Source organism: Coffea arabica, chromosome 2e, assembly GCF_036785885.1.
Source record: "Coffea arabica cultivar ET-39 chromosome 2e, Coffea Arabica ET-39 HiFi, whole genome shotgun sequence".
Taxonomy (NCBI): Eukaryota; Viridiplantae; Streptophyta; class Magnoliopsida; order Gentianales; family Rubiaceae; genus Coffea; species Coffea arabica.
The window spans coordinates 1617466-1641799 of NC_092313.1; the positions used below are offsets into that span (position 1 = coordinate 1617466).

The 24334-nt window shown below is 37.8% G+C and overlaps 3 protein-coding genes across 8 annotated transcripts; 1 reads left to right on the top strand and 2 right to left on the bottom strand.

The window, feature by feature from the left end:
• Positions 1-548: 548 nt before the first annotated feature.
• On the bottom strand, positions 549-3015 carry LOC113729969 (uncharacterized). Of its 2 annotated transcripts, XM_027254348.2 has the most exons (6): positions 2783-3000; positions 2507-2691; positions 2349-2401; positions 1535-1699; positions 1171-1272; positions 549-853 (listed from the first exon to the last, which is right to left on the bottom strand). In XM_027254348.2, exons 2-6 carry the CDS (start codon positions 2649-2651, stop codon positions 719-721), a joined length of 600 nt encoding a protein of 199 aa, XP_027110149.2. In that variant the 5' UTR covers positions 2652-2691; positions 2783-3000; the 3' UTR covers positions 549-718. The 2 variants fall into 2 exon arrangements, with proteins under 2 accessions (XP_027110149.2, XP_027110148.2); XM_027254347.2 differs by having other exon boundaries at positions 2507-3015.
• LOC113729970 (hydroxyproline O-galactosyltransferase HPGT1) lies at positions 2719-8556 on the bottom strand. Of its 3 annotated transcripts, XM_072078043.1 has the most exons (13): positions 8110-8556; positions 7860-8010; positions 7703-7766; positions 7427-7476; positions 7160-7350; positions 6095-6158; positions 5914-5986; positions 5552-5675; positions 5071-5158; positions 4883-4933; positions 4102-4173; positions 3913-4025; positions 2719-3808 (listed from the first exon to the last, which is right to left on the bottom strand). In XM_072078043.1, exons 2-13 carry the CDS (start codon positions 7892-7894, stop codon positions 3786-3788), a joined length of 948 nt encoding a protein of 315 aa, XP_071934144.1. In that variant the 5' UTR covers positions 7895-8010; positions 8110-8556; the 3' UTR covers positions 2719-3785. The 3 variants fall into 3 exon arrangements, with proteins under 3 accessions (XP_071934144.1, XP_071934145.1, XP_027110152.1); XM_072078044.1 differs by lacking the exon at positions 7860-8010 and having other exon boundaries at positions 3913-3948; positions 8110-8538; XM_027254351.2 differs by lacking the exon at positions 7860-8010 and having other exon boundaries at positions 8110-8534.
• Positions 8557-16417: 7861 nt separating this feature from the next.
• LOC113729971 (ABC transporter C family member 10-like) lies at positions 16418-24221 on the top strand. 3 transcript variants are annotated; one of them, XM_027254355.2, is made up of 13 exons: positions 16418-16776; positions 17238-17333; positions 17744-19821; positions 19981-20301; positions 20477-20563; positions 21092-21679; positions 21773-21937; positions 22052-22346; positions 22476-22690; positions 22763-23068; positions 23253-23316; positions 23405-23644; positions 23737-24221. In XM_027254355.2, the coding sequence occupies exons 3-13, from the start codon at positions 17776-17778 to the stop codon at positions 23847-23849; spliced, it is 4440 nt and encodes a 1479-aa protein (XP_027110156.2). In that variant the 5' UTR covers positions 16418-16776; positions 17238-17333; positions 17744-17775; the 3' UTR covers positions 23850-24221. The 3 variants fall into 3 exon arrangements, with proteins under 3 accessions (XP_027110156.2, XP_027110157.2, XP_071934146.1); XM_027254356.2 differs by lacking the exon at positions 16418-16776 and adding an exon at positions 16903-17025; XM_072078045.1 differs by lacking the exon at positions 16418-16776 and adding an exon at positions 17023-17129.
• The last annotated feature ends 113 nt before the right edge of the window (positions 24222-24334 follow it).

Below are 24334 nucleotides of genomic sequence, written 5' to 3' on the forward strand. Positions count from 1 at the left end.
ATGCTATCAAAAAATAGAGATACATAATGAATATACGAGAATCTTCAGTATTCCTCCCATTTAGTTTCATCTTTGCTCGTGCAATGAAGCTATCACACATCTCGGATAATCAGATGCATACCAGCCTATCCTACCCTGTTGGAGTATGCATTCAACGTTTTGTCCTTTATTAGGTAACCATCGTTTGTTCAAGGTACTCTCCCACTCTTAAGAGAGAACGTACCCTTCTGTATTAAATTAAGGAGTTTAAAACCTTTCCCTCTAATCTTGAATCTTCTCTGATCATTTTGTTCAAAAGATTATGAGATATCTTCTTACGTATTTGACTTATCCAACGGCTTTGGCCTCCTTTAGATACTCTAATTTGAGCAAGTTTCGTACTTAAGCTGGGGAGTTGCTGCTAAGAATGCTGTGCTATATTTGTTCTTGATGACATGTGATGGCATGCAATATCCAAGCAACATCTGGATGGAGAACCTTTACACATCCAGGGTCTGGAGAATAGTGGAATTTGGCAATGAGGGGCCTATTACAAAATTTGTCTTCCGTGAGTGCAATTCAGAAACTTATAAATTATAATGCGAATTATACAGAGGCAAGTAATTCATTTTTTTGTTACTTTACAGTGAATTTTATAGTATATTCCAAACATCTCTCTTTTCACTTTCCTCAACAACCTAAATGTTTGACAACCCAACAAAGTATAGCACAACCACAACTAGGATGAACTGTTAAGAAAGTGTGCCAATGCCTTGTCTGTGTCATTGTCATACATGAGCAGAGCTTCTGCAACATTATTTGATGAGAATCCCATTTCTCGCAAGAGGGCATAGCCGTTGGCAAATTCCCTGACCTGAAACAAGTTGAATAACGTACTGTAAACTGCTCTGCAGATCACAAAAGCTGTTTCTTTATATTGAAGAAACAACAGAATCTTATTCAGCCATAGCTAATGTCGATGGGGTCACAGTTTATAAAAAAAAAAAATCATGCTAGCAGCAGATAAGGGAAATTAAACCTCAGGATCGGCCAGAAAATGTCGCCTCTCCAAAACACTAATAGTGACTCATTTCTCTAGAAAGTGAAGACTTAAGCGCTGGAAGGTAAAATTAGCATACATCCATCTATATGCAAGAAACCAAAGAATTAAAATGGTCGAGGAAAAGATACCTTGCTTGGATTGTCTCCATAATTTGCAACTGCTACATGCACAGCCTCCCTGCTTAGACCTGATGCAATATATTTGCTCACTACCGAGTCTGGTGTGGAGCCCTGCAATTGAAATTTTCCAAAAGAGCCTCATTCACCCAACAAAGAAGCAAAGGCCTTTGCATGGAAACATGGGAAGATAACCCACTGAGGGTTCAAGCGCATGTATAAACAGCTAGCAAATGCTAATATATACACTCAAGACGGGGAGGGAGTAAGGGAGGAGGGAGGGTGTAATAATAAGGGGCCGTGCCATGACTACCACAAAGAATGAAAGGTACAAGTACCAGCTCATCAAACAGTATTAACTCAAAAGAGAACATACCAGAGAAGATGTTGCCTCTGGCGTTTTAGATGGAAGATTTCCTAGCCCCAGCCTGCTCCAGTTTTGGCTTTCTTTCTCTGCTTCAGCCAAAACCTTCCTCTCAAATTCAAAATCAAAGAGGAAATTGCTTCGAGGAATGTCTCCAATTTGAGGGGATAAATGAGGCTAACAAAATACAAAATGATCAACAATACTACATATACACAGGGCAATTCAAGACGAAATGCAATAAGTGTCCTGAAAAGCCCAAAATAAATATGGGGTTCTAAAATTTAAAAGGATAAGGAAGATCATAAATTCCGAACCCATTGCAGACTTCTAAAAATTTAAGGACATATCTAAAGCTATAAATTGACAAAAAGGCTTTAACTGGTAGAACTAAGTTCATGGAAGCTCTGAGCCAGTAAAATACGCGAACACAAGGATTTTTTCAACCTTTTATTTTATTTTATTTTATTTTGACAGGGGGAAGTGCCAAACTAAAGGTTTTATCCATTTTCCAATCAGTAAAATCTTCCACAGCCAGTTAAAATAATGAAATTCTTCGAAGAGAAGATGCTGGATTCCATGGATATTATTATTATTATTATTATTATTATCATCAAAGGCACCATTAGAGGAAGCGAAGTCTATATCATCTCTAAACAAGAATTTCATGGATCACCCAGCAAGACCAATATCATTTTTCTTAACTTCGAAAATTATGCAGCAAAAGGAAGCTATCACGATCTAAGTCATTCCCACAATAAACACAAAGAAATTTAAAAAAAAAAAAAATAAGGAACCCTACAATATCAGCATATGAACATCATACCGGTGGTGAAATCCGATACTCAGGCTTCAAAGCAACCCTAATCCCAATTCCAGCTGCGGATTAACCGAATTCACAAGACAAAAGAAGGCAACAAATCAGAAATTCGGGAAACAAAAATCACGCAATGAGTCCGGAATGGGGTTGAGCGGCGAACTTACGAGCGGCAGATGGCGGAGACGGGGTGGGATGATGAAAAGAGGGGTTCCGACCAGGGACACCAGGAAGTTGGCCTACCTTAGGGTAGAGGGAGGGATTACCGTACGTCGGATGGGTGGAGGAGGGCCCGGTGGCGGGGCGGTGCATCGGAATTTGAGAATCGTAAGGCGGGGGGTTCTTTCTGTTCCTAAAATCGTAATCCATAACAATAATATTTTCCTATTTCTTCCACCAAACTTAACTACCGGCTAATTATTACTCCAGTATTCAGTATTTACCTCGTGCGATATTAGTACCTAGCAGTAGCAGCATCCTAGAACTACAACGTTGTTGTTTAAGAATCCGCCTGGAAAATTACAACATTTTTACGGGAGAAGTTCCTCTCTGTGATGAGACGACGCGCTGTCGGGTACAACGATGCGAATCCCGGCTCCTCTTCCTTTCCATTTAAGAAAGAAGGGAGTGGCAATTTGGTAAATCTACTCCCTCCGTGAACGAGTAGCGCATCGCTTGAATGGGTCGAAAGTCAAAGAACTTCGACAGCTATTTATTAAGAATAGAGAGGCTTTTAAGTAATTATTATATGATTCTGAATATTTCAGTCGCGAGATGCAAATTTAAAAGTTATTAACCTTCTTTCTTTGATTTAAATAATGTAACAGAAAAAGCCCTTTGTTTTTATTTATTTATTTTTTTTTTTTGGGTAAGAGGTGGCTGGTTTTGCTATGATGTCTTTGTGCTCAATCAGCAGCATTCCGGTTTTCCAAATGCTGGTACATACATGATAATTACGAAAAATGAATAAATAAACAATAATGTCATACTTATAATTTTACATAACTCTCAAACCAATTATATTCAGAGGGGGAAAAAAAAACTTTGAGACTCCCAAAGATTATGTCAACGTGAACCCCGAATGCAGGATGATCGGAAAAAAGGCATCATACTTCCCACCTTCATCTCACTGCTTAATCATTTTCCGATTAACCTTTTCTTTATCTGAATTCAGATACTGGCACTGCCCCAGCAGAATACCAACAGTCTTCAACTCGCACGATCCTAATATTCTATACCTAGCTACGGTAATGTTGCATGAAGACGTCGGTATCGAAGACAGTTTCCTTTCTTCTACAAGACCCTCTACCATGATGAACCACAAGAACTATATATTCCAGTTCCGACCTTCTATGCAGGTAGCTAACTGGCTGCCTCAAAATCCATCAAGTATGTCAGACCTTTTCATTATTATTCCTTTCTTTTTGTTTTTCCTTAAGATCCACATCATACTCCTGAGCATATGGCTCCTGCAAGAATCAAGCAGCATTCAAGTCTGGTCCCAGTAGCAAGAAAGACTAAAAATCACACTGTAGTTATCGATTTCAATATATTAGGGTACACACGCACAGACCTGTTGACCAAGATGAGCAGCAAAACTTCCTCTCATCTACATATTTGACATCAGAGCCAATAAACCAAGAACCAACAGTAACATCATCATGAGCATAGGCTCTAAGAATGGATCTACCAGCCAAAGAACTAGTATTTAGTATTTGGATATTGCTGTTCTGGATATCGACAACTTAGCGTAAGAGCTTACCTATTTATTGAGATAAACTTAGCCAAAGCCTTGGATACAACAAACATTTCACCTGATGCATGGCGAAAGTACCTGGTGGAAACAGAAGTAAAATGTTGTTTATATAGAAAATTAGCAAAAGTACATAAACTATTTCCACACCCATTACATGACTAGTAAGGCCACTTGTGCACATGTGCATAAACCAAGCACACTAACAACTCTCGAGTTTCACTGCTTGGTATAGAAAGTTGAAGAGGATTTGATTCTTCATATAAGCATTCCGTTTCAGCGAATATGAAGTCGGAGTTAACTAACAATCCTATTTGTCTGTGCATCGCTAACTCCCACACACCCAACTATTTTCTTCTGTATCCACATTCAAAACATTTCCGACCCAGAAAGGATGCATCATTCATGAAATTGAGCTCAAAGTTCAGTGAAAAACTTAAACAAATTTTATCGCTTCCTCAATACGAACAGACTAGTGAAGCTTTCATCTCCGTTACAGAAAGAAAAGGATATTGGCATCATAAATTTTGCAAAAGATCTCAGACTTCTATTTAATGTGCATATTCATTATGTCACTGTCAAAATTTATGGAGCAGAGAATTTCCCAAAATGAAAATGGACTTTCATCTCAATAGAGACAGGAAGTAGACAAGCTAGCAGAATATAATCACATTATAAAGGATGTTTAATAAATTCTCTAACCTAGCAAGTTCTGGAGAAGTGAAATGATATTATCAGCAGTAATTTAATTTTTTTGGCAATATTCAAGATAATAAATGATACAACTTACGTTTTTCCATCTCCAAATTTCCACCAATCTGGTTCATACCACCTGTGGCTCCTGCCAAAGTTCCAATCAAGACAAATCCATGACTACTGACTCATAGCACGGTTAAAAAAAAATAAATAAATAAATAAATCTGTAGCCACTCAGTTCCGAAACCATTTTTCACTAATCAAAATTTGTGGCCCACTCACTGTTCAGAAAATACTTCGCCTGACTTCATACACCCAACATATACACGAGGCTTGTCCACATATCCAGCGAGTGTATTTCCTAATGCATCTGCAGCACAAATGTAGGAAAAGCCTTTTATATTTGACAGCGACAATCCTGATCTGAAATTATTTCAGCCCCATTATAGAATTCAAAAGGTAAGGCATTCCTGAGTACGAACATAGCCTAATGGTTAGAATCACAGTATCTTGTCTCACAATGAGGGTGTGATCCACACTGTCCCATTCCCTTTTCAACTTCTGCCTTCCCACCACTACCTTTCTAAAAAAGTTGACAAAATGAAGAAAAGGGTGGAGAAAAGATGAATAAATAAAATTCAAAGGCCACATCAATGTTTAAGTAATGGAAGTTTAGCATCCCAACAAACTATGTATGCCGACATTTAAAGTAAGATCTACTGAACGTTAGAAAATTTTGCCTGCAGTTTTGTCTAATAATTACCTATATTCAAATAGACATCATCATTGATTTTTGCAAAGAAGTCAGCATCCCAATTTTCTGCAGCATAAGCAAAAAATGATTTTGTCTTGTTTGGCTGTTCTTCAAGTGCCTCAACATGGTTTTCCTGCCAAAAATAAAAGTAAAGATGTCATTATCCATTCACAATCTAACCAGTATCTAACATTTCCTCTCCCCCCCCCCCAAAAAAAAACAAAAAATAAATTTTTTTTTCATAAGTGATGCATGCGCAAGAAGCATCAACCAAATAGTATACTGACTGTTACGAAAAACCCAAAAAAAGGGACAACAAGATGTAAGCACAAGTAATTTCTGAAAAGAATCAATGAGTTGATGTAACATACAAGAATGAGAAAATCATTGGTCTCTTTATTTTCATTGTCAATGCTTCTGTCCAAGCTGTCTCCACGGTTAGAACTGCAAGATAATTCAAATCGCAGACTCACAGCCACCACTAGAATGACTTCCAAGAGAGAACAGTTGAAGAAAAAGAAATGAAAAATGGCAAAACAAAAGAAATGATACCTCCTCCCAATAACAAAACGTGCAATTATTCCCTTCTCATCCTCTATCTTTTTCAACACTTTGCCTGCAAAGAGGTATAACATGTAGGATTACACAAACAATTACAACTGAAAATCCACATAACAGAAAACTTATAAATGCGAACATTTAAGCAAATTATTATAAAAGCCTTACATGATAAAATGTCACATAAGCTATATCAGAAGAAAAAAAAATGGTAGTACTTTGTTTGGTTTAAATAATTACTGAAATTTTAGAACATTTATTATCTCAGACATGAGATTACAAAAGCATGCATGAAAATCCTTTTAGAAGGAATCCAGGATCAAGAGTATAAACACTGACATCTGACCATCAATGAAGTCAGCCCTTTGAGTCTATGAAGTTGACCTAAGAAATTATACAAAACTGACCACCAAAATAATTCCATGTTGGTAATATGATTTGTTAGTGGATTTTTCCAATAATGGATCCTGCAATGGAGTGACATGAAGATTAAGTGGATCCAGGAACACACATATATAATTAAGCTTTGGGTAATGAATCATGGCACTGATATCTTCCTTCTTGGACAGGTTGGAGCATCTTGACAAGACGACAGTCTTTTTCCTCTCCCAGAATGTGTGAGAGAAGGGGGAAAGGGGGAGGGGGGGCTGAATTCAGAGAGTGCATACTTAGCAGGTGCAAAATGAAGATGCTATAAACCAATAATCACGTCTATGCTTCTAATTTTCTGTATTCCAATCCTTTAACAGGGAGGCAACCTTCAGAGAATACAAAAGTAGAACCTCTTATCAGGGCTATAGCATTTTAGAGTCTGCCAAATAAATCATCTAGATCTTTTGTTCTTCCAAATCTTTTAACAGGTCCATCTGATACGTGAATTCATTTGGTCTACTCTAGAAATAGATGATTGACAAGACAAGACCATGAAGCCGCCGCACTGTTAATACCGACAGAACTAAACCCTACTTCCATCCACAAAAACCAAATGGGTACAAGAGCCTCAGAAACTAAAGCTACTAAAACTGCATAGATAAACGAAGATGGATCTGTAATAAATACCAGCTCCCATCCAAGCCTTGCGTATAGCATCTCTCTTGCTCTTGTGACTAAATCCTGTAAGTATTCCTATCACTACTAGAGGCCTTTTATTAGAAATACTATTTTTCTCTGGCAAGTGACTGGAAACGAATCCCTCCTGTCTAGCTGCCACCAGTTCCATCTCCAGTGCAGACAATTTCTTCTTTTGTTCCCTGAGCACAGGATATTTTCATTAGAATTGTAAGTAATAGTAGACATAGATGATGTCACAACAATCATCTTATTCACCTGCAAGCAATAATTTTTAGAGTATCGTCCACTGATATTGCTGAATGTCCCTAGACAGCAAAAGCAACTGTCAGTAGCAATTCACATTTGATCTCCACTTGCACATTTGAACCAACAAAAAATATTCTCATTTTGATTTTTACACCAGCGGATCGGCATTGTCATGACAGCTTACCGAAAAGGGTAGTTCCAACAATAAATGACAGGCCATACCATCCATTAAACAATTCGAGCAATTCATGGAGCAAATTTCATCATCAACAAAAGATTAAGTACCTGCCCAGTAATTCTATCAAGCTCCTTTGTCAAGAGAACCCTCTCTTCCGCATCCTGCCATAATCTGTATCCACGATTTAATGACAACAAATAAATAAATAAAAAGAAATCATGTACACTCTTTAAAGAAGGTGTTTTTGTGAACAAATATTTATACAACGTAACATCGAAATGCAGTTGCTCCGCGATCATCTCAGCTAAACAACAATTTCCTAGGATCCGCTACGATCCACTCATACTTGGTCATTTTTTGTTGCTCACAACTGACGCTAATATCCAAATTTGCCTCTGATTATTAACGACAAACACTAAAATACAGGGAAAAAAGACAAAAATTATATAATGTAACCGAAGAAAAATCACATTAATTCAGTGAAGAATTTGAATCGTGGTAAAATGAAACTCACCTGCCGGCAACGTAAAAGGAAGCTAAGGTGGCGAACATGGATAACATCATCGTTGAAGTCCGAGATCGAATCACTATTCCGGAATGCCGATTAGCATTTGAGACCTTAGTCTGCATTTTCTTCTTTTTTTTTTTTTTTACTTGTTTAACTATTTTTTTTTTCTTAGCGATTAATCAATCGAAGAGCGATCGGACTACAGCCAACTCAGCTCAATCTGAGTGAGTAGAATTACAGTTGACTCGTTGCTGATTTGCGGGAATCATCCAAAGAGGAAAGTAGACAGCTCGGTTTCGACGCTCCCAAGTAAAGATTTCCGTCGTGAGAGGGGATGGGAAAAATTTAAAATAGCAGGGACACCGATGGTGCAACATCTCAAGCACATGGTACCGCATTCACAGTCCATTGCGTTTTCACTCACATGGGAATAGTTGGGCTCACCTGGAGCCTGGACTGTTCTTGAATCCGCGGCCACTTAGCCCAATCCATGAATACCAGTGTCGGTGGATCCTCCTCTAATATTATGGGCTGTCTCGTTTTCTCTGACCAATAACCTATAACGTCGGGGACCGACTCCCTTTAAAAGTTGCCATTTAGAGAGAGAGAAAAATGTTCACTTTTTTTTTTTTTTTCTTTTTACTAGCAATTTTGTTTTGTTTTTTCCGATTGTTTTCATTCAAATTTTGCTCCTCCTCCAACTAAAAATTTACAATTGCCCGACTGAACTGATGCGGTTTGTTGACAGAAGGTGCTTGCTTGGCAGTTCACCTAATATGATGATATAATATAATAAACGCTCCACGAAACGTAATCACGTGATTCATCATCCAAGTATTGATCCCAAGTGCCTACGGTCGATCCATGGGTCACGTGTACGGTGTTTCCTGATTGAATATATATCATCATCATCATCATCATCATTCACCATCAAAGAGCAGGATTCCTTTGGCCATCTAATTGGGTAATTTGGTGGGAGGCCACATAAACTTGGAGCAAGAGAAAATGACAGAAACGATGATGGCGTTGATGAATGGACTGACAAGACATAAACCATATTCTCGTCGTTTTGCCTTTCCAAGGTGTCAACAAATATGCAGAATTAACTTTCTATATACTAATAATATAATTATATTTTTTTACACTGATAAAAAAAAAATTGCGTTTTGAGGTGGCTGGTTTTTGTGGCTGACATTTTGAGTCAATTTCCATTTTGCTTCTTTTGCTTTACTGAACCCCTCCAATCATTAGGATCTCCATCGTCTTTCTCATCACCCCATGGGTCATCTGCCGATGTTGATTATGATATCACATTATGTGTCTTCGTTTGACTTGTCTTATTTGATGTCTGGGATACCAACCAAACACAATCTGGCAACGCAAAGGCAAAAAATGAATCCAGCACTTGAGTCCTGACGTTTTAGAGTTTAAAATTATTGCATTTTAATTTTTTTTATTTTCTTTCTTGCTTCTTAACTCTCACTTTTCTTCTATTTAAAAAAGAGGAAAAAAAGATTCTGGCACCCATTAGAATATGTAGGACTCCCCACATTTGTATTACTCTGTCATCGGACGCAGAAAACTCCCTTGGCCTAAACCTTTTCAATTTCAATTCCATACGACCCCCCAAAAAAATAGAGCAGCCTGTGTTTCCCTAATAGAAATGTAATCGGATTATGCTATAATTTTGAACCTAATGTCCACTCGAAATTGTAGCAAGGCACAAACTCGGTTACATTCTTTAACATGGTGTATTTTAATATATTTTTTTGTTGCAAAATACATTATTTTAAAAAAAGTTTTTCTTAAAGAACTCTCTTATTTTTTAAAAAAAGAACTCTCTCTTTTTTCAAAAAAAAAAGCCTTAAAGAACTCCATTCACTGCATCTTGTCATGTGTATTATGCGCGTTAATACATAATACATGAGATGGTAATCTAATTAATATTTTTTAGCTGTCAAATGGTAATGTAATTTATAGGAATACCATAAATAAGAACTTTGGCGTTGTTTGTTTTACCATTTTTCTTCAAAAATTTTTACGTTTTCCGGGAACAATCGCTTTTTTATCTTACATATATCGAGTCGCTATCGTAATTTTTCTTTTACAAAACTCCTAAAAATAACAATACAAATAGGGTTTTTATTATCACTCGGTATCTCTAAGATATTTGAAAATAAAGAAAAATACCAACTAGTTGAATAAGTACTTTTCCAAAGAAAAAAAAAAGTACTCTCCAAGAGTATATGTGGACATCAAGATTTTCTTTTTCTTTTAATTTTTTGGGAAAATTACATCTAATCCACAAATAGTGAACAGAATATTACAATTGACAATTCAACAATAGCATAATTGTGGTGGTAGCATAATTGTGGTACCACCACAATTAAGTCTTTGGTAACACAATTGTGATGGGTTGTTGGGACCACCAAAACATTTTAAGTCTTCATGGGGTGGGAGGTCAAGTGTTCAACCCGTCGATTTTTTCTTCATTTACATTAAGTTAAAATATGTTATACAAATGTTATTGTTGCGATAAAAAGAAAAAAATTAAACCAACTCGCCAATTGTGGGAGGTAGTAACAATAGTCCTTGAGTAGTAACAACAGATAAACTCTCCGAGTCCTTAGATTTCAAACTTGACCCCTACTAGATTTGGCTGGCCCGAGAGTGATATTTCTTGTACCTTTGAAACTTTGAAAGTAGCTTTCACTTTTTAATGCATAAAGCAGTACAAATGATTTTTTTTTTTTCGAGACACGATAGACCTACACTTACTTTATATTAAGGAGAGGGGGACCTGAAAAGACTCAAAGAGAACTCGAAAGGGACTGAACTATCACCGTCTCAGATGCTGACAATATTTTCAGAAAAATCTAAATTTTATAACGTAGGTAAGAATATTTGATCGTTTAACTTACATCCAAATAAAACTTTAAAACTTTTTTTTATGGTGGCCAGAAGTTGGTTTAGTACAAATGATTGTGTGGTGGTGGTAATGTTTACTTTTCTTTTGGCTTTTAGAATCAAATTGATTTTATTGGCCACCAGTCAACAACGTTTGAGTCATAAGTTAAAAAAAAAAAAAAAAACGAGAGATCTTGGGCCTCCGCAACTCCATAATTCATATAAAAAAAAATTAAATCACTGTTCTAGGGTCAGATTCGTATAAGGATTTAAAAGATCGTTACTTTAATTTAACCGTCTCTATCCCAAAAAATATCCTTAATAGAAGATAAAACCTCTCTTAGCTTTTTAAATTTTAATCGCACAAGCCACCAAATCTTCTCAACGCTCTTCCTTTTTCCGTGGGACAATGGTTGGGGTCACTGACACCTGTAACTTTTGAAAAAGTTACCGACGACTGTTCTCCAAATTTCCTCAATATTCACTAATCACAGAACGCGCCAGTATAACAAAACAAACCACGTTACGCGAACCTTGCCTGGCCTCCCTTCGACTGCCCCCCACCTTGCATGGTCTCCCCACTTTTAATTCAACCTCTGCCTTCATCTTTTGTCCACTTTGATGCTTTGTCATCAATCTTGCAATCTCTCTCTCTCTCTCTCTCTCTCTCTCTTCACATATTCCCTTCATCCTCTAGCCCCTATTAGCCACTGATGGAATTAAACTAATCTGGACTACCGACTTTTCTTTTGAAGTGTTCAATTTTTTCATGTTTCTTTATTGGCTGCAAAATTTCCTGTTGTCTCCATCGAAGAAAGGAGAAAGAATGCCAAAAAGAAAACGCCAAACGTGAATAAGCTAGTCGTCGTCTCCACGGCAGGGATCCCATGGGATTTGGACAGACTATGGCGGAGATCAGATGATTTGTGTCGGCGACTTAAGGAATCAAAATTGCATTTTTTAATATTTTAAGAATTATTAGGAGAATTAACAGGACAAGCTGGTTGACTATCTTTCCTGAAAGGCATGCATGTGTGGTCTAGAATTGTCCGTAACTCCAAAATGAGTTATGGACTGTAATAATAGTTGTATTTTCCTTTTTCATATTTTGTATCATTACTGAACATAATTTTAAAAGATTAAATTTTATATATATTGTCAGTATCAGTACATATATTATCATAATTGAATAGATTTATAATTGAATAGATGATAAATGAGTAAATTTTAAATTTTAAATTATATATATGTTATATATCTAATAATGATAGTATATTTACCAACAATGCATATATAATTAATTTATTGTAAAACATTGTAGCGATGATAAATTTTACATAAAAATATATTTTTTTGAGAACAAACTCAAGTCTCAAACCCGCATGGTATTCTCAAGAGGTAGTGGCTGGCACTCACTCTGGCTAGTCCGTACGAGCGCCACCATCTCTGACTTATGACTGATCCAAGTCCGGTTGCTCCTCGCGTCCCTATCGTTTGTGTGGCTGCTGGTTAGTGCACCAAGACGTGACTACTCAGATTGACAAAAAAATTGGGTTAATCCGGTCTACGATCCCATCTGTGGACCGAGTGGCTCGGCAATTGCCGCATCAGCTGACCGGTAAAATTCCTAACAAACAACCAATTTCATCGTAACCAATCTTCTATTTCACCTTTGTATCACTTTTTGCTTCGCCTTTTATTATATCACTGTTTTTCCTTCGTAAATATTATATTATATATATTTTTTATTTTCTTAAGATCAAAAAATTATTAATTGAGTAATATATAAAATTTAACAAACTCAAAAAATAAAAATGCATAAAAATGAGATTTTTTAATGAATTTTTTGCAGTATTTTTAAATTTTTATTATATATTACTTTTTTGAGGTTATTTTATTTATTTTTTAATCAATTAATAGTTCTTAAATTTTAAAAAATAAAATAGAAATATAATATAATATTTATAAATAAAAAATAATAATATAATAAAAAGTGAAACAGATAACGGTATAGAAAGTGAAACGGAAGATTGTGAATTTCATCCGTCCCAAGCGTGCGAAACACTTGGAGAAATTCTTTCTAGGCAGAAAAACTCCCACCTTCAATCAAGAAACTCCCACTTAACAAAGCAGTGCAATTCTGATAGTGATATCATACATCAAAAGTGATGGATACCCGGACATGGGTTCGTGACTTGCTAATGGGGTGTCGATTTGCCCCGGGTATAAGGGAAGGAAAGGAATTGGTGAATTTTTTGGGGAGAATGTCAGGAAACGGTGTTGACATAAAGGTGGCGGAGGAGTTGAGTCAAAATTTCTGGAGCCGCGCTGGGGTAGTCAGAGGTTGTGGACTGTTTGAGGGTGAGGATGAAAAACGTTGACGTGACAAGTTTTGTACCATTCGGTCTACAGGTGGGCCAGTAGACCGAGTCTACACAAGTTTTTGCCATGTTGCTGTTGTCAAGTGCTAAAAAGGAGTACTCCGGATCCACTAGTTGCTAAACTAGAAGTCTGGAGCACGGGTCATCTGTTCCCAGTTCCAACCAATGTCGGCCATCAAGAACCCACGACGCCGGACTCGAGTTTGCAGTTTCCGTCGTCTTTTCTGGCGTGCGTTTGTTCATTTCAAACAGACGAGCATATTGATCTTACGTTTTGTTCCCTCAGTTTTTTAAAACGTCCTACAACCCTTTTAAACGAAGGAGAATGTGCCCTGATGCCTGATGTTCTTCTTGCCAGCCACTGTAGTACATGGACGTAACATTAAGGGTTTTAAATCCAAGAGAGCCGACAATTATACCGTGTCAACCACGTCACGGGCGTCTAAATTTGTGGGCTTCCTACTTACGATCGAGTTAAACAATTAATGGCCGGAGCATGTTATTCAGCTAATTATTCAGAATATCGTTGAAAAAAAAAAAAAATCGGACGTTTATGAATCTGACAAGGGTGTACTGTAAATTTATGGCCGTCGGTCAGGCGAATCTTTTTTTTTTTTTTACTCTGACATCGCTGTCAGTCCGGCAGCGGAAATTTTTTTTTTGTATAAAGTTGCCGGCTCTGCATCAAGCTGGCTGTCCGGCTGACAAGGCCCGGCAGCTCGCAGAATTCTGCAAAATAGGTTAAGACAAAAGCGACTTCACATAATTTGTCCGGACCATCGCCCAACCATTCATTTACAAAATACCAAAATTTTAATTGCTCCAAATGAGAAGAATGGAGAAAATGGAGGCGTCAGTCCCAGCACAGGTCTCCGTCTTAAATCGAATCGACATATACATATTTATGTTTCCATCACTTGATAATCAAACAAATTATTTTTTGTTTTTATTCTACATAAAATCGATTTTTTCTTAATTTTTTTTCTTTATGGAAGGTTAGGTCCATTTAGCTTCCCTTGGTGGACCTTTTCTTGTTTGTTTTATAATTCATTGACGCGCATTTGTTTATTTCTTTAATAACCAATTTTCAGCATGCATCTCCTGTGGATATTACTACTCGGAAGGATTTTTGCCAAATTTTGTCCAAAATCATATTTGGTTCCTTAAGTTTTATCACAATATCAATCGTACAAAAACTCAATGCACGTGAGAAAGGGTTTTCCATTGTAAATAAATTTTCCCCTCCCTTTGATTACCATTACTAAACACATTTATTCAATTTGCATCTAAATTTATTAAATAGGGAATAAAATCAAAAAAGGCTTTTTTTCACCTTAATCATTCTCCTTCATAAAGCTGCGCTTAAAGAAGGGTAATCTTCTACACGTAAATCATAACTCAATATTCAAATAAACTTTTCTTTTGTTGCCATCCTACATAAGATCATTTTTTTCTTAATTTTTTATTATAGAAAGTTATGTCCATTTTGGCTATATTGGTGGACCTTTTCTTGTTTGATTTATAAGTCATTAATGATATATTTATTTGTTTCCTTAATAATAACTAATTTTCAATATACATGTATATATTGTATTTTTGGTAGGATTTTTTTTTTGGTCTTTGTTAGTATTGGTACAATAATGCCTGAATAGTACTTGTTTCCTTTTTTTTCATATTTGCATTTCCAAATTTAATTGAATAAAAACAACCTAAGTTTGGAAATAATGAGACATAATAAATGGATGTCTTTTAAACCAAGCTGCCCGACATCATATCCATAGTAGTGTATATTCTGTTTGGAAATTTTTTTTTTTTTTTAAAATTGGACTGGCTGCCGGGCTGACAAGGCCCAGCAGCCGGCATTTTGCAGACTTTTGTCGGCTGCCAGGCCAGCGACTTTTAAAAAAAAAAAAAAAAATTTCCACTGACACAGCCCGGCAGCGGTGTCAAAGTTAAAAAAAAAAAAAAGGATTCGCCTTTTTTGTTGCCGGGTTGACACAGCCCGGCAGCCATAGATTTGCAGCGACCCCCTGTCAGACCTATAAACGTCCGACTTTTTTTTTTCTCAACGATATTCTGAGTAATTAGCCATGTTATTCAGGGTCAAATTGATAAGTATTTTTTTTTTTTATATAAATCTCAAAAAATAGTAATTTAAATGTAATCATCTTTTTATTTCACGTAAATGAAATTGCAACAGTATATTTTTGTATAAAAATTTCAAAAAATAGCAATTCAAACGCAACCTAATAAGATGTTCTCAATGGATCACTTATGAGTTATCATTCATCAAAATAGTCGCAGAATTTTTTTACAAAACTTTAAAAAATAGTAATCCAAACATAACCTAATAATACGTTCTCAATGGATCACTTACGAGCTATCAATATGAGCATGTTAAAGTCAAATAAATAAGGTTCGCTGGCATAGCATGAAGGTCCGTGTAATATTAGAAAGTATACTGAGCGGAGGGAGAGGTGTACAGTCTACGTAACTGATTATTCCATGAAATTACAGTTCTTTGATTTTATTTTTTATTTTTTGGTTACGGTCTCATAGTATTTGAAAAAGTGGAGGTTTTAAAAAAGTGAAATCATGAAAATCTTTTTTTTTTTTTTTTTAAAAATCATGAAAATCTTTAAATGCAGGAAGACAATAGATGTTAAGTATATACATTTCCGGGTATTGATCGAATTGCGCAGTTCTACATACAGGTGCTGTTGACATAGTTGAATCTATATATTATTGGGATAAGGTCAAAATATTTTTTGCCAAGTTGCCTAATGCACAGTCCAACATTCTTGCTAAAAAGGTTGAGTTCATGCAACCCAAAACATTGGGACTCCGTGTAAAAAAAAAAAAACTCCATTTTTGAATCAGCAATTAAATTAGGTAGTGGAAGTAAAGTTGTAAAAAATCTCCACGTTTGTTGGAAAAAATAAGGCAGTGGAAGTAAAGTTGTAATACGGCTCTGTTGTCCGTCTAACTTGCTATAAAACGGAAGATACGTGGAACTGAAAGGAGATGGCGAAAGATGGGCTGTATGGGAAAAAGGAAACGACAAATGTTGTGAGACGTGAGCCATGACGCCCTTCTGCCTCCCTCTCTTCCATAATATTAATAGGAGGGCTCTCGTAAGTAACACACGGTTACTAGAATTAAGGAAAGCTGCAGCGGCCGGCATTACCCCTTTCCGGCAAGAAAACGAGCCCACAACCATTATTACTGCACCCATATAAACATACCACGTTAATTAACCGCCAGCATCTCAAACTCTACTGTTCGTCACCAGAGTCTTCGTGCTGACAGACAACAGTCTAAACCTTAAAGAAACACAAAAAGATTCCTAAAATAATTTGGTCGGCGATATCTTCGGGTCTTGCAGGTTGTTTTGGTAGACTGTTCTTCTTTATAAAATCAATACTAACAGCATCTCTGCCGTACTAAGTGTAATTTCTACTTATGTCCTTTGAAGTGTGTCTTCTCCTTGCTAAATATAGCCTTTCTAAAGTGCATTGGGATCTCAGTGTCGTTTTTTTTTTTGGTCAAAAATAATCTGCACCTGCATTGCATGTGCCCATGTTGAGACGGCGGGGCGATAATGTGAGAAACGGGAAGAAGCGGAGAAATACGAGTAGGATTTGGATTCTATTTTCGACACATGCTTAAATAAATAAACACAAAGAAAACCGACGCACACCCCTCTGCCTCTCTTGGGAACCTGTTTCCTTTTTCATGGTTTTTTTTTTTAATTTCGAGTTGATCCAACAAATTGTACTATGCCCGAGCTATTTTATTTGTGTTAGTATTGGTTTATGATCCCCATCGTCATTTCTTTGTGTATAGGAAAGACGAAGCCCTGGAGGGTTGGTAATAGTACTCTGTTATTTGCAATCTGGAGGATTTGAGAGTTTTGAGGGCGAACGCCTTTGCCAATCCAAGGTATGTTGTCGTTGTCATGCTTGCATTTTTGCTTGTTAGTACCAATTATTTAGCAAGATTGAGATGGGTACGAGTACAATGAGATGGATGCCAACCAATAGACCATGCAGTTTTTGATCAAACGAACTCTGCCTGCAGTGACTAATTTGTCCCATTTTCTTGTCTTCAAGCAGTCCAAAGAATTTTTTGCTGATCATGTTTTTTGATGTGTTGCATAATTTATCTTGCAAGTGCATGGTCTATTGGTTGGCTCTATCTCCACATTCTTTAAGCAATAAGCTGTGCTTCTCTTGATCCTTCCACTTCCTTGATGAATTCAGAAGGATCAGAACCTCTTCTTTTTTTTTTTTCCGGTGCGTCGCCTGTTTGAATGGTGTGGTAATCATTTTCTCCTGTTTATCAAACTTCAGAATCAACAGGGCAAAGACGGTTTAAGGACGAGATGGTGGATCTTTGGAGTATGTTTTGCGGGGCATCTGATTGTACTGACAGCAGTAGGAAGTTTTGCGGTGCTAATTTAGTCTCTGCAGCACTCTCCTCCTCGTGTATTAATCATGCCTTGATCACTTCCTTCGATGTTTTGCTCCTAATTGTGTTCCTAGCCATTTTTTTCTCCAGACCCTCGTCAAAATTCCCATGGACGCATGCGCAAACTCGTCGTATTTCAGGATTGCAGTTGATATCTGCCACTTTCAATGGTCTTCTTGGACTTTCATATTTGTGTGCGGGGATTTGGGTGTTGGTAAGAGAGTTACGGAAAACCCACAGTGCATTGCCTCTCCATTGGTGGTTGCTGCTAACTTTCCATGGGTTGACGTGCTTATTAGTGGGTTTAACTGTGAGCCTTAGGGGAAAGGTTTTTTCACAAGCACCTTTGAGGCTGTTGTCCATTCTTGTATTCTTGTTTTCGGGAATTGCATGTGGATTCTCTCTTGTGACTGCCATTCTCGATAAAGAGGTGTCAGTTAGGATGGGGTTATACATATTGTCTTTGATAGGAGCATGTTTACTGTTGTTGTGCACCTACAAAGGTTACAAATATGAGGATAGCACTGAAAATGATCTTAGTGCCCCCTTAAATGGCGTGGCCAGTGGAAAAGGCAAACTTGATTCTGTTGGCAGTGTCACTCCATTTGAGAAAGCTGGATTTATCAGTAAAATGTCATTTTGGTGGTTGAATCCATTGATGAAAAGGGGAAAGGAGAAGACTCTGGAGGATGAAGACATACCCAACTTGCGTGAGGAAGATCGAGCACAGTCCTGTTACTTGCTGTTTGTGGATATATATAACAAACGGAAACAAGTTGAGCCACTAGCCCAACCATCAGTGTTGAAGACAATCTTGATATGCCACTGGAGGGAGATCTTCATATCAGGGTTTTTCGCATTTCTGAAAATAGTGACCGTCTCTGCTGGTCCTCTTCTACTAAAAGCCTTCATTCAGGTTGCAGAAGGAAAAGAGAGTTTTGAATATGAAGGTTATGTCTTGGCTGTTTTGCTTTTTATCTCAAAGAACTTGGAATCTTTGTCCCAAAGACAGTGGTATTTCAGGAGCAGAGTAGTAGGTGTGAAAGTAAGGTCCTTGTTAACGGCAGCCACTTATAAGAAGCAACTAAGACTATCCAATACTGCCAAGTTGATGCACTCAAGCGGTGAGATAATGAACTATGTTACAGTGGATGCCTACCGGATTGGAGAATTTCCTTTCTGGTTTCATCAGACCTGGACAACGAGTCTCCAGCTCATCTTTGCACTTTTAATTCTCTACAGTGCTGTCGGGCTTGCTACAATTGCATCGTTGGTGGTAATAGTTCTTACCGTTCTTTGTAATACTCCCCTTGCAAAATTACAGCACAAATTCCAATCTAAGCTTATGGTGGCACAAGATGACAGGCTAAAGGCTATTTCAGAGGCACTTGTCAGTATGAAGGTTTTGAAATTATATGCCTGGGAAAGCCATTTCAAGAAGGTTATTGAGAATCTAAGGCAGGTTGAAGAAAAATGGTTGTCAGCTGTTCAGCTGCGTAAAGCATATAATAGCTTTCTTTTTTGGTCATCCCCTGTACTTGTCTCTGCTACAACATTTGGGGCTTGCTATTTCCTTGGTATTCCACTATATGCAAGCAACGTTTTCACATTTGTAGCAACATTACGACTGGTTCAGGACCCTATTAGATCTATTCCTGATGTTATTGGAGTAGTCATTCAAGCTAAGGTTTCTTTTAAGAGGATTGTGAAGTTTCTTGAGGCACCTGAATTGGATGTAGCAAATGTGAGGCAGAAATGCCTTGGAGAAAACACAAGTCGAAACATTATTATAAGATCTGCTTGCCTCTCGTGGGAAGAGAATTCATTGAAACCCTCTCTTAGAAACATTAATCTCGAGGTTAGACGTGGTGAGAAGGTTGCTATATGTGGGGAGGTGGGCTCGGGTAAGTCAACACTTCTAGCTGCAATTCTTGGAGAGGTTCCAGTTACCTGTGGAACTGTAAGTTAATTTCTTGTTCCTTTGACGTACTTCTATTGAACTGATTTTGTCTATGCCTATGAAACTCCCTAACAATTTTTGTCATATATGGGATTCTTGTAGAAGGCTTAAACATGACCTGATCATCTCTTATATGATAAATTTATCTTCATTCTACAGGTTCGAGTGCATGGAACTATTGCCTATGTTTCCCAATCAGCATGGATTCAGACTGGAAGTATTCGAGACAATATTTTATTTGGGTCTCCAATGGATTACCAGAGATACCAACAAACATTAGAAAAATGTTCATTGGTAAAGGATTTTGAGTTGCTTCCGCATGGTGATCTCACTGAAATTGGTGAAAGGGGAGTTAATCTCAGCGGTGGACAGAAGCAACGGATTCAACTTGCACGGGCTTTATATCAGAATGCTGACATATATCTATTGGATGATCCCTTCAGTGCTGTTGATGCACACACTGCCACGAGCTTATTCAATGTTAGTACTTTCTCATCTTCTTATTTTCTGGTAGTCTGGAATCTGTGAGGGGGCATTGATTGCACGACCTCATAATTCTGAGGCTTGCTTTACATCGATTGACCTCCTCCTATTGTGGAGCATGCTTAGTAACACTCTTTTGTGATGATGTACAAACTCACACCATTCTTGGCAGGATTATGTCATGGGAGCTCTGACTGGGAAGACTGTCTTACTTGTAACCCATCAAGTTGATTTTCTTCCTGCATTTGATTGTGTTCTGGTGAGTTTACCCCTGGGAAATTTTTACGCTGTAACTGTTTGTTGTTTTCATTTGATTTGTACCTTTAGGCATTTTTTCTGGTAACCTGATTCCACTTCCTGTGATAAAGCCTGAGAAATATGTCTTTTTAGATGACTTTTCAGTTAAATTTAGGATTAAGCCACTGCCCCCCCCCAAAACAACACAACAAAGGGAAAACCTCTTTCTACTAGATGCTATGATGTCTGAAAATCTTTGTTTTGCATTATGATTTTCTTCTGCTTTCATAGGTCAATTGATTACTTGTTTTCAAATTGATCACGTTTTCCTAGCAATAAAAAGTTGTTTAGCGTTGGAGGTGTTGCATATAGCCATCTATATTACTAAAAATTTGGATATCAAGATATTCACGCAGTGAGTGCTCAATTAACTTTAGCCATTAGTGGAAAGCAAAACAGCTGGTTTCGTTACCCTGAATATTACTCCCAAGGAAACTGCCACACTAAATCTACTTGACAACAATATACTTACTTCTACCTTGTTTGACAGTTTATGTCAGATGGCGAGATTCTCAATGCAGCTCCCTATCATCAGTTACTAGCCTTTAGTAAAGAATTTCAGAGTTTGGTTGATGCACACAAAGAGACTGCAGGTTCTGAGAGGATTTCCGAAGTTACTTCCTCCCCGAGTCCTAAAGCTCCTAACAAAGAAATCCGCAAGACATACAGTGAGAAAGGTTCTAAAGCATCTGCAGGTGATCAGTTGATCAAGCAAGAAGAGAGAGAAGTCGGGGACACTGGCTTTAGGCCTTACATTCAGTATTTAAATCAGAACAAAGGCTTCTTGTTCTTTTCTGTGGCTGCTTTCTCTCATCTTACTTTCGTGATTGGTCAGATATCACAGAACTCTTGGATGGCTGCAAATGTTGACAATCCTGAAGTTAGCACGCTGAAACTGATTGTAGTCTACTTGGTGATTGGGTTTTCGTCAACATTTCTTCTGCTCAGTAGATCTCTGAGCACAGTTGTTTTGGGTCTGCAATCTTCAAAATCATTATTTCTTCAGCTATTGAATTCTCTTTTCCGCGCGCCCATGGCATTTTATGACTCAACGCCTTTGGGAAGGATATTAAGCCGGGTAAGGATAGTAAGAGTTTCACGTATGCCAAGTTCAGTACACATCTACAGGCTTGGAACTAAAAGTAACCCCCATTGATTTTTACTTGAGCAGGTCTCGGTTGATCTGAGCATTGTTGATCTCGATGTTCCATTCAACTTGATTTTTTCTGTTGGATCAACTATAAATTTTTACTCTAGTCTTGTGGTGCTAACTGTAGTCACCTGGCAAATTTTGGTTGTCTCGATACCACTGGTCTATTTGGCTATTCGATTACAGGTAACATGCTGGCCGGCTTGTTTCATAGAAACTTTTGCTTATCAATTTAATGACAAGAAAAGATTATAGAAACTTTTGCTGTACTAATACCATCGTGGGTTTTCCTTTCAACAGAGATATTACTTTGCCTCTGCTAAAGAGTTGATGCGTATTAACGGCACAACCAAGTCTTTTGTTGCAAATCATCTTGCTGAATCTTTGGCAGGGTGCATGACAATCAGAGCTTTCGAACAAGAAGAGCGTTTCTTTGTTAAGAACCTAGAACTTGTTGACACAAATGCCAGCCCTTTCTTCCACAATTTTGCAGCTAATGAGTGGTTGATTCAACGATTGGAGACAGTCAGTGCCACAGTTCTTGCCTCCTCAGCTCTCTGCATGGTTTTACTTCCTCCTGGAACTTTTAGCTCCGGTCCGTGGTGCTCTAGTAATTGATGCTAGCAAAAATATAGATTCTTATTATCCAGGCATTTGTCCACCATACTGCTAAAGTTTGAGAATGAAAATTTTCTCTTCTAATCATTGTCCCCTGTCATTGCAGGATTTATCGGAATGGCTTTGTCCTATGGTCTTTCATTAAATATGTCCCTTGTGTTTTCCATCCAAAACCAGTGTACTCTGGCAAATTATATAATTTCTGTGGAGAGGCTTTACCAATACATGCACATACCAAGTGAAGCTCCTGAAGTCATAGAATGTAATCGACCGCCAACCAATTGGCCAATAGTGGGTAAAGTAGAGATTCAAGATTTGCAGGTACATCTATTTGACTACTTTTATATTGTATTCGATCTTTGTTTCAACCCGCTGACACCAGTTCAATTACAGATCAAGTATCGTTCTGATGGCCCGCTTGTTCTTCGTGGGATCAGCTGTACATTCGAAGGAGGGCATAAAATTGGTATTGTTGGGCGAACTGGTAGTGGGAAGACTACTCTGATTGGTGCGCTCTTTCGTCTGGTGGAGCCAGTTGGTGGAAGAATCTTAGTAGATGGAATCGACATCTGTGCAATTGGACTCCATGACTTGAGGTCACGTTTTGGGATTATGCCACAGGATCCTACTCTTTTCAATGGAAGTGTGAGATACAACTTAGATCCTTTGGGGCAACACACTGATCCGGAAATATGGGAGGTACTTAAAATCTTGGCATATCAAAGCATGAATTTGGCATTTGCAGCTTATGTTTGGTTAAATGTCCAGCATTCCTATTGCCAGTGGCTATTGCATTTGAGAAAATTGCATTTTTTCCTTTTTCAACTTTCAAAACAGCGTTGCTTTAACCGCTTGATAAGAACTTTTTTTCTGTTTGGAGAAGGTTCTTGAGAAGTGTCAACTCAAAGACGCTATTCGGGAGAAAGAAGAAGGCCTCGACTCCTTGGGTAAGCTGGTCCAGTTCTAGCGTAGTGATGAATGATGAGCAGCTGCAGCTGCTGGTAAGATTTACTAACCTATCTCTTTTAATTTCAGTTGTGGAAGACGGATCAAACTGGAGCATGGGGCAGAGGCAATTGTTCTGTCTTGGCCGTGCTCTGCTGAGAAGAAGCAAGATATTGGTTCTTGATGAAGCAACTGCATCAATAGACAATGCTACTGACTTGATTTTACAGAAAACTATCAGGGCAGAATTTGCTGATTGCACGGTGATTACGGTGGCTCACAGAATACCAACAGTGATGGACTGCACTAAGGTTTTGGCTATTAGTGAGGGTGAGCTTCATGTCTTGAGCATTTGTTTATGCTGAACTGGTCTTTTTTGACCATAATCATTATGCTAAAAATTTGTCTGACAAATATGATAGGGAAACTTGTGGAGTATGATGAACCAATGGAGTTGATGAAAAGAGAAGGTTCACTGTTTGGCAAGCTCGTGAAGGAATATTGGTCTCATTATCGCTCTGCAGAATTACAGTGAAGTTAAACCGCAGAGCCATTTTGTGATCCTCTCCCCCTTTAGTGCACAGGCAGCTACAGGACAACTGCTCAAATAGCTGACGGAAAGCCGGGATGCTCCCGCATCGGTTTGGCACTTTGTTTTCTAGTTCACCGTGGTGGCATATATACACAAAATGGAAGTGTGGCTTCCATAGTCAAATGAAGGTGGAATCTCACTAGTAATGCACGGAATTGTGTCATAGTAGTACAATCAGCAAATGAAGAAGATTCTTGGCCATTTTGACGACGCCCCTTTGGATTGCTAATAATCATAGGGGACTTAAATTGCTTTGAGGTTGCAAAAATATAGAGCTTCTTGATAAATGAGACGTTGCTGTCATAGTTGTCAAAATCGCGATGTTGCTGTATTATGAGGGATAACAGAAGAAACCCAGGCTAGAAAAATTGATCTCCAGGAATGACGCTGGCTGTAGATCCGAAATGCAGCTAAATTTTTTTAAATAA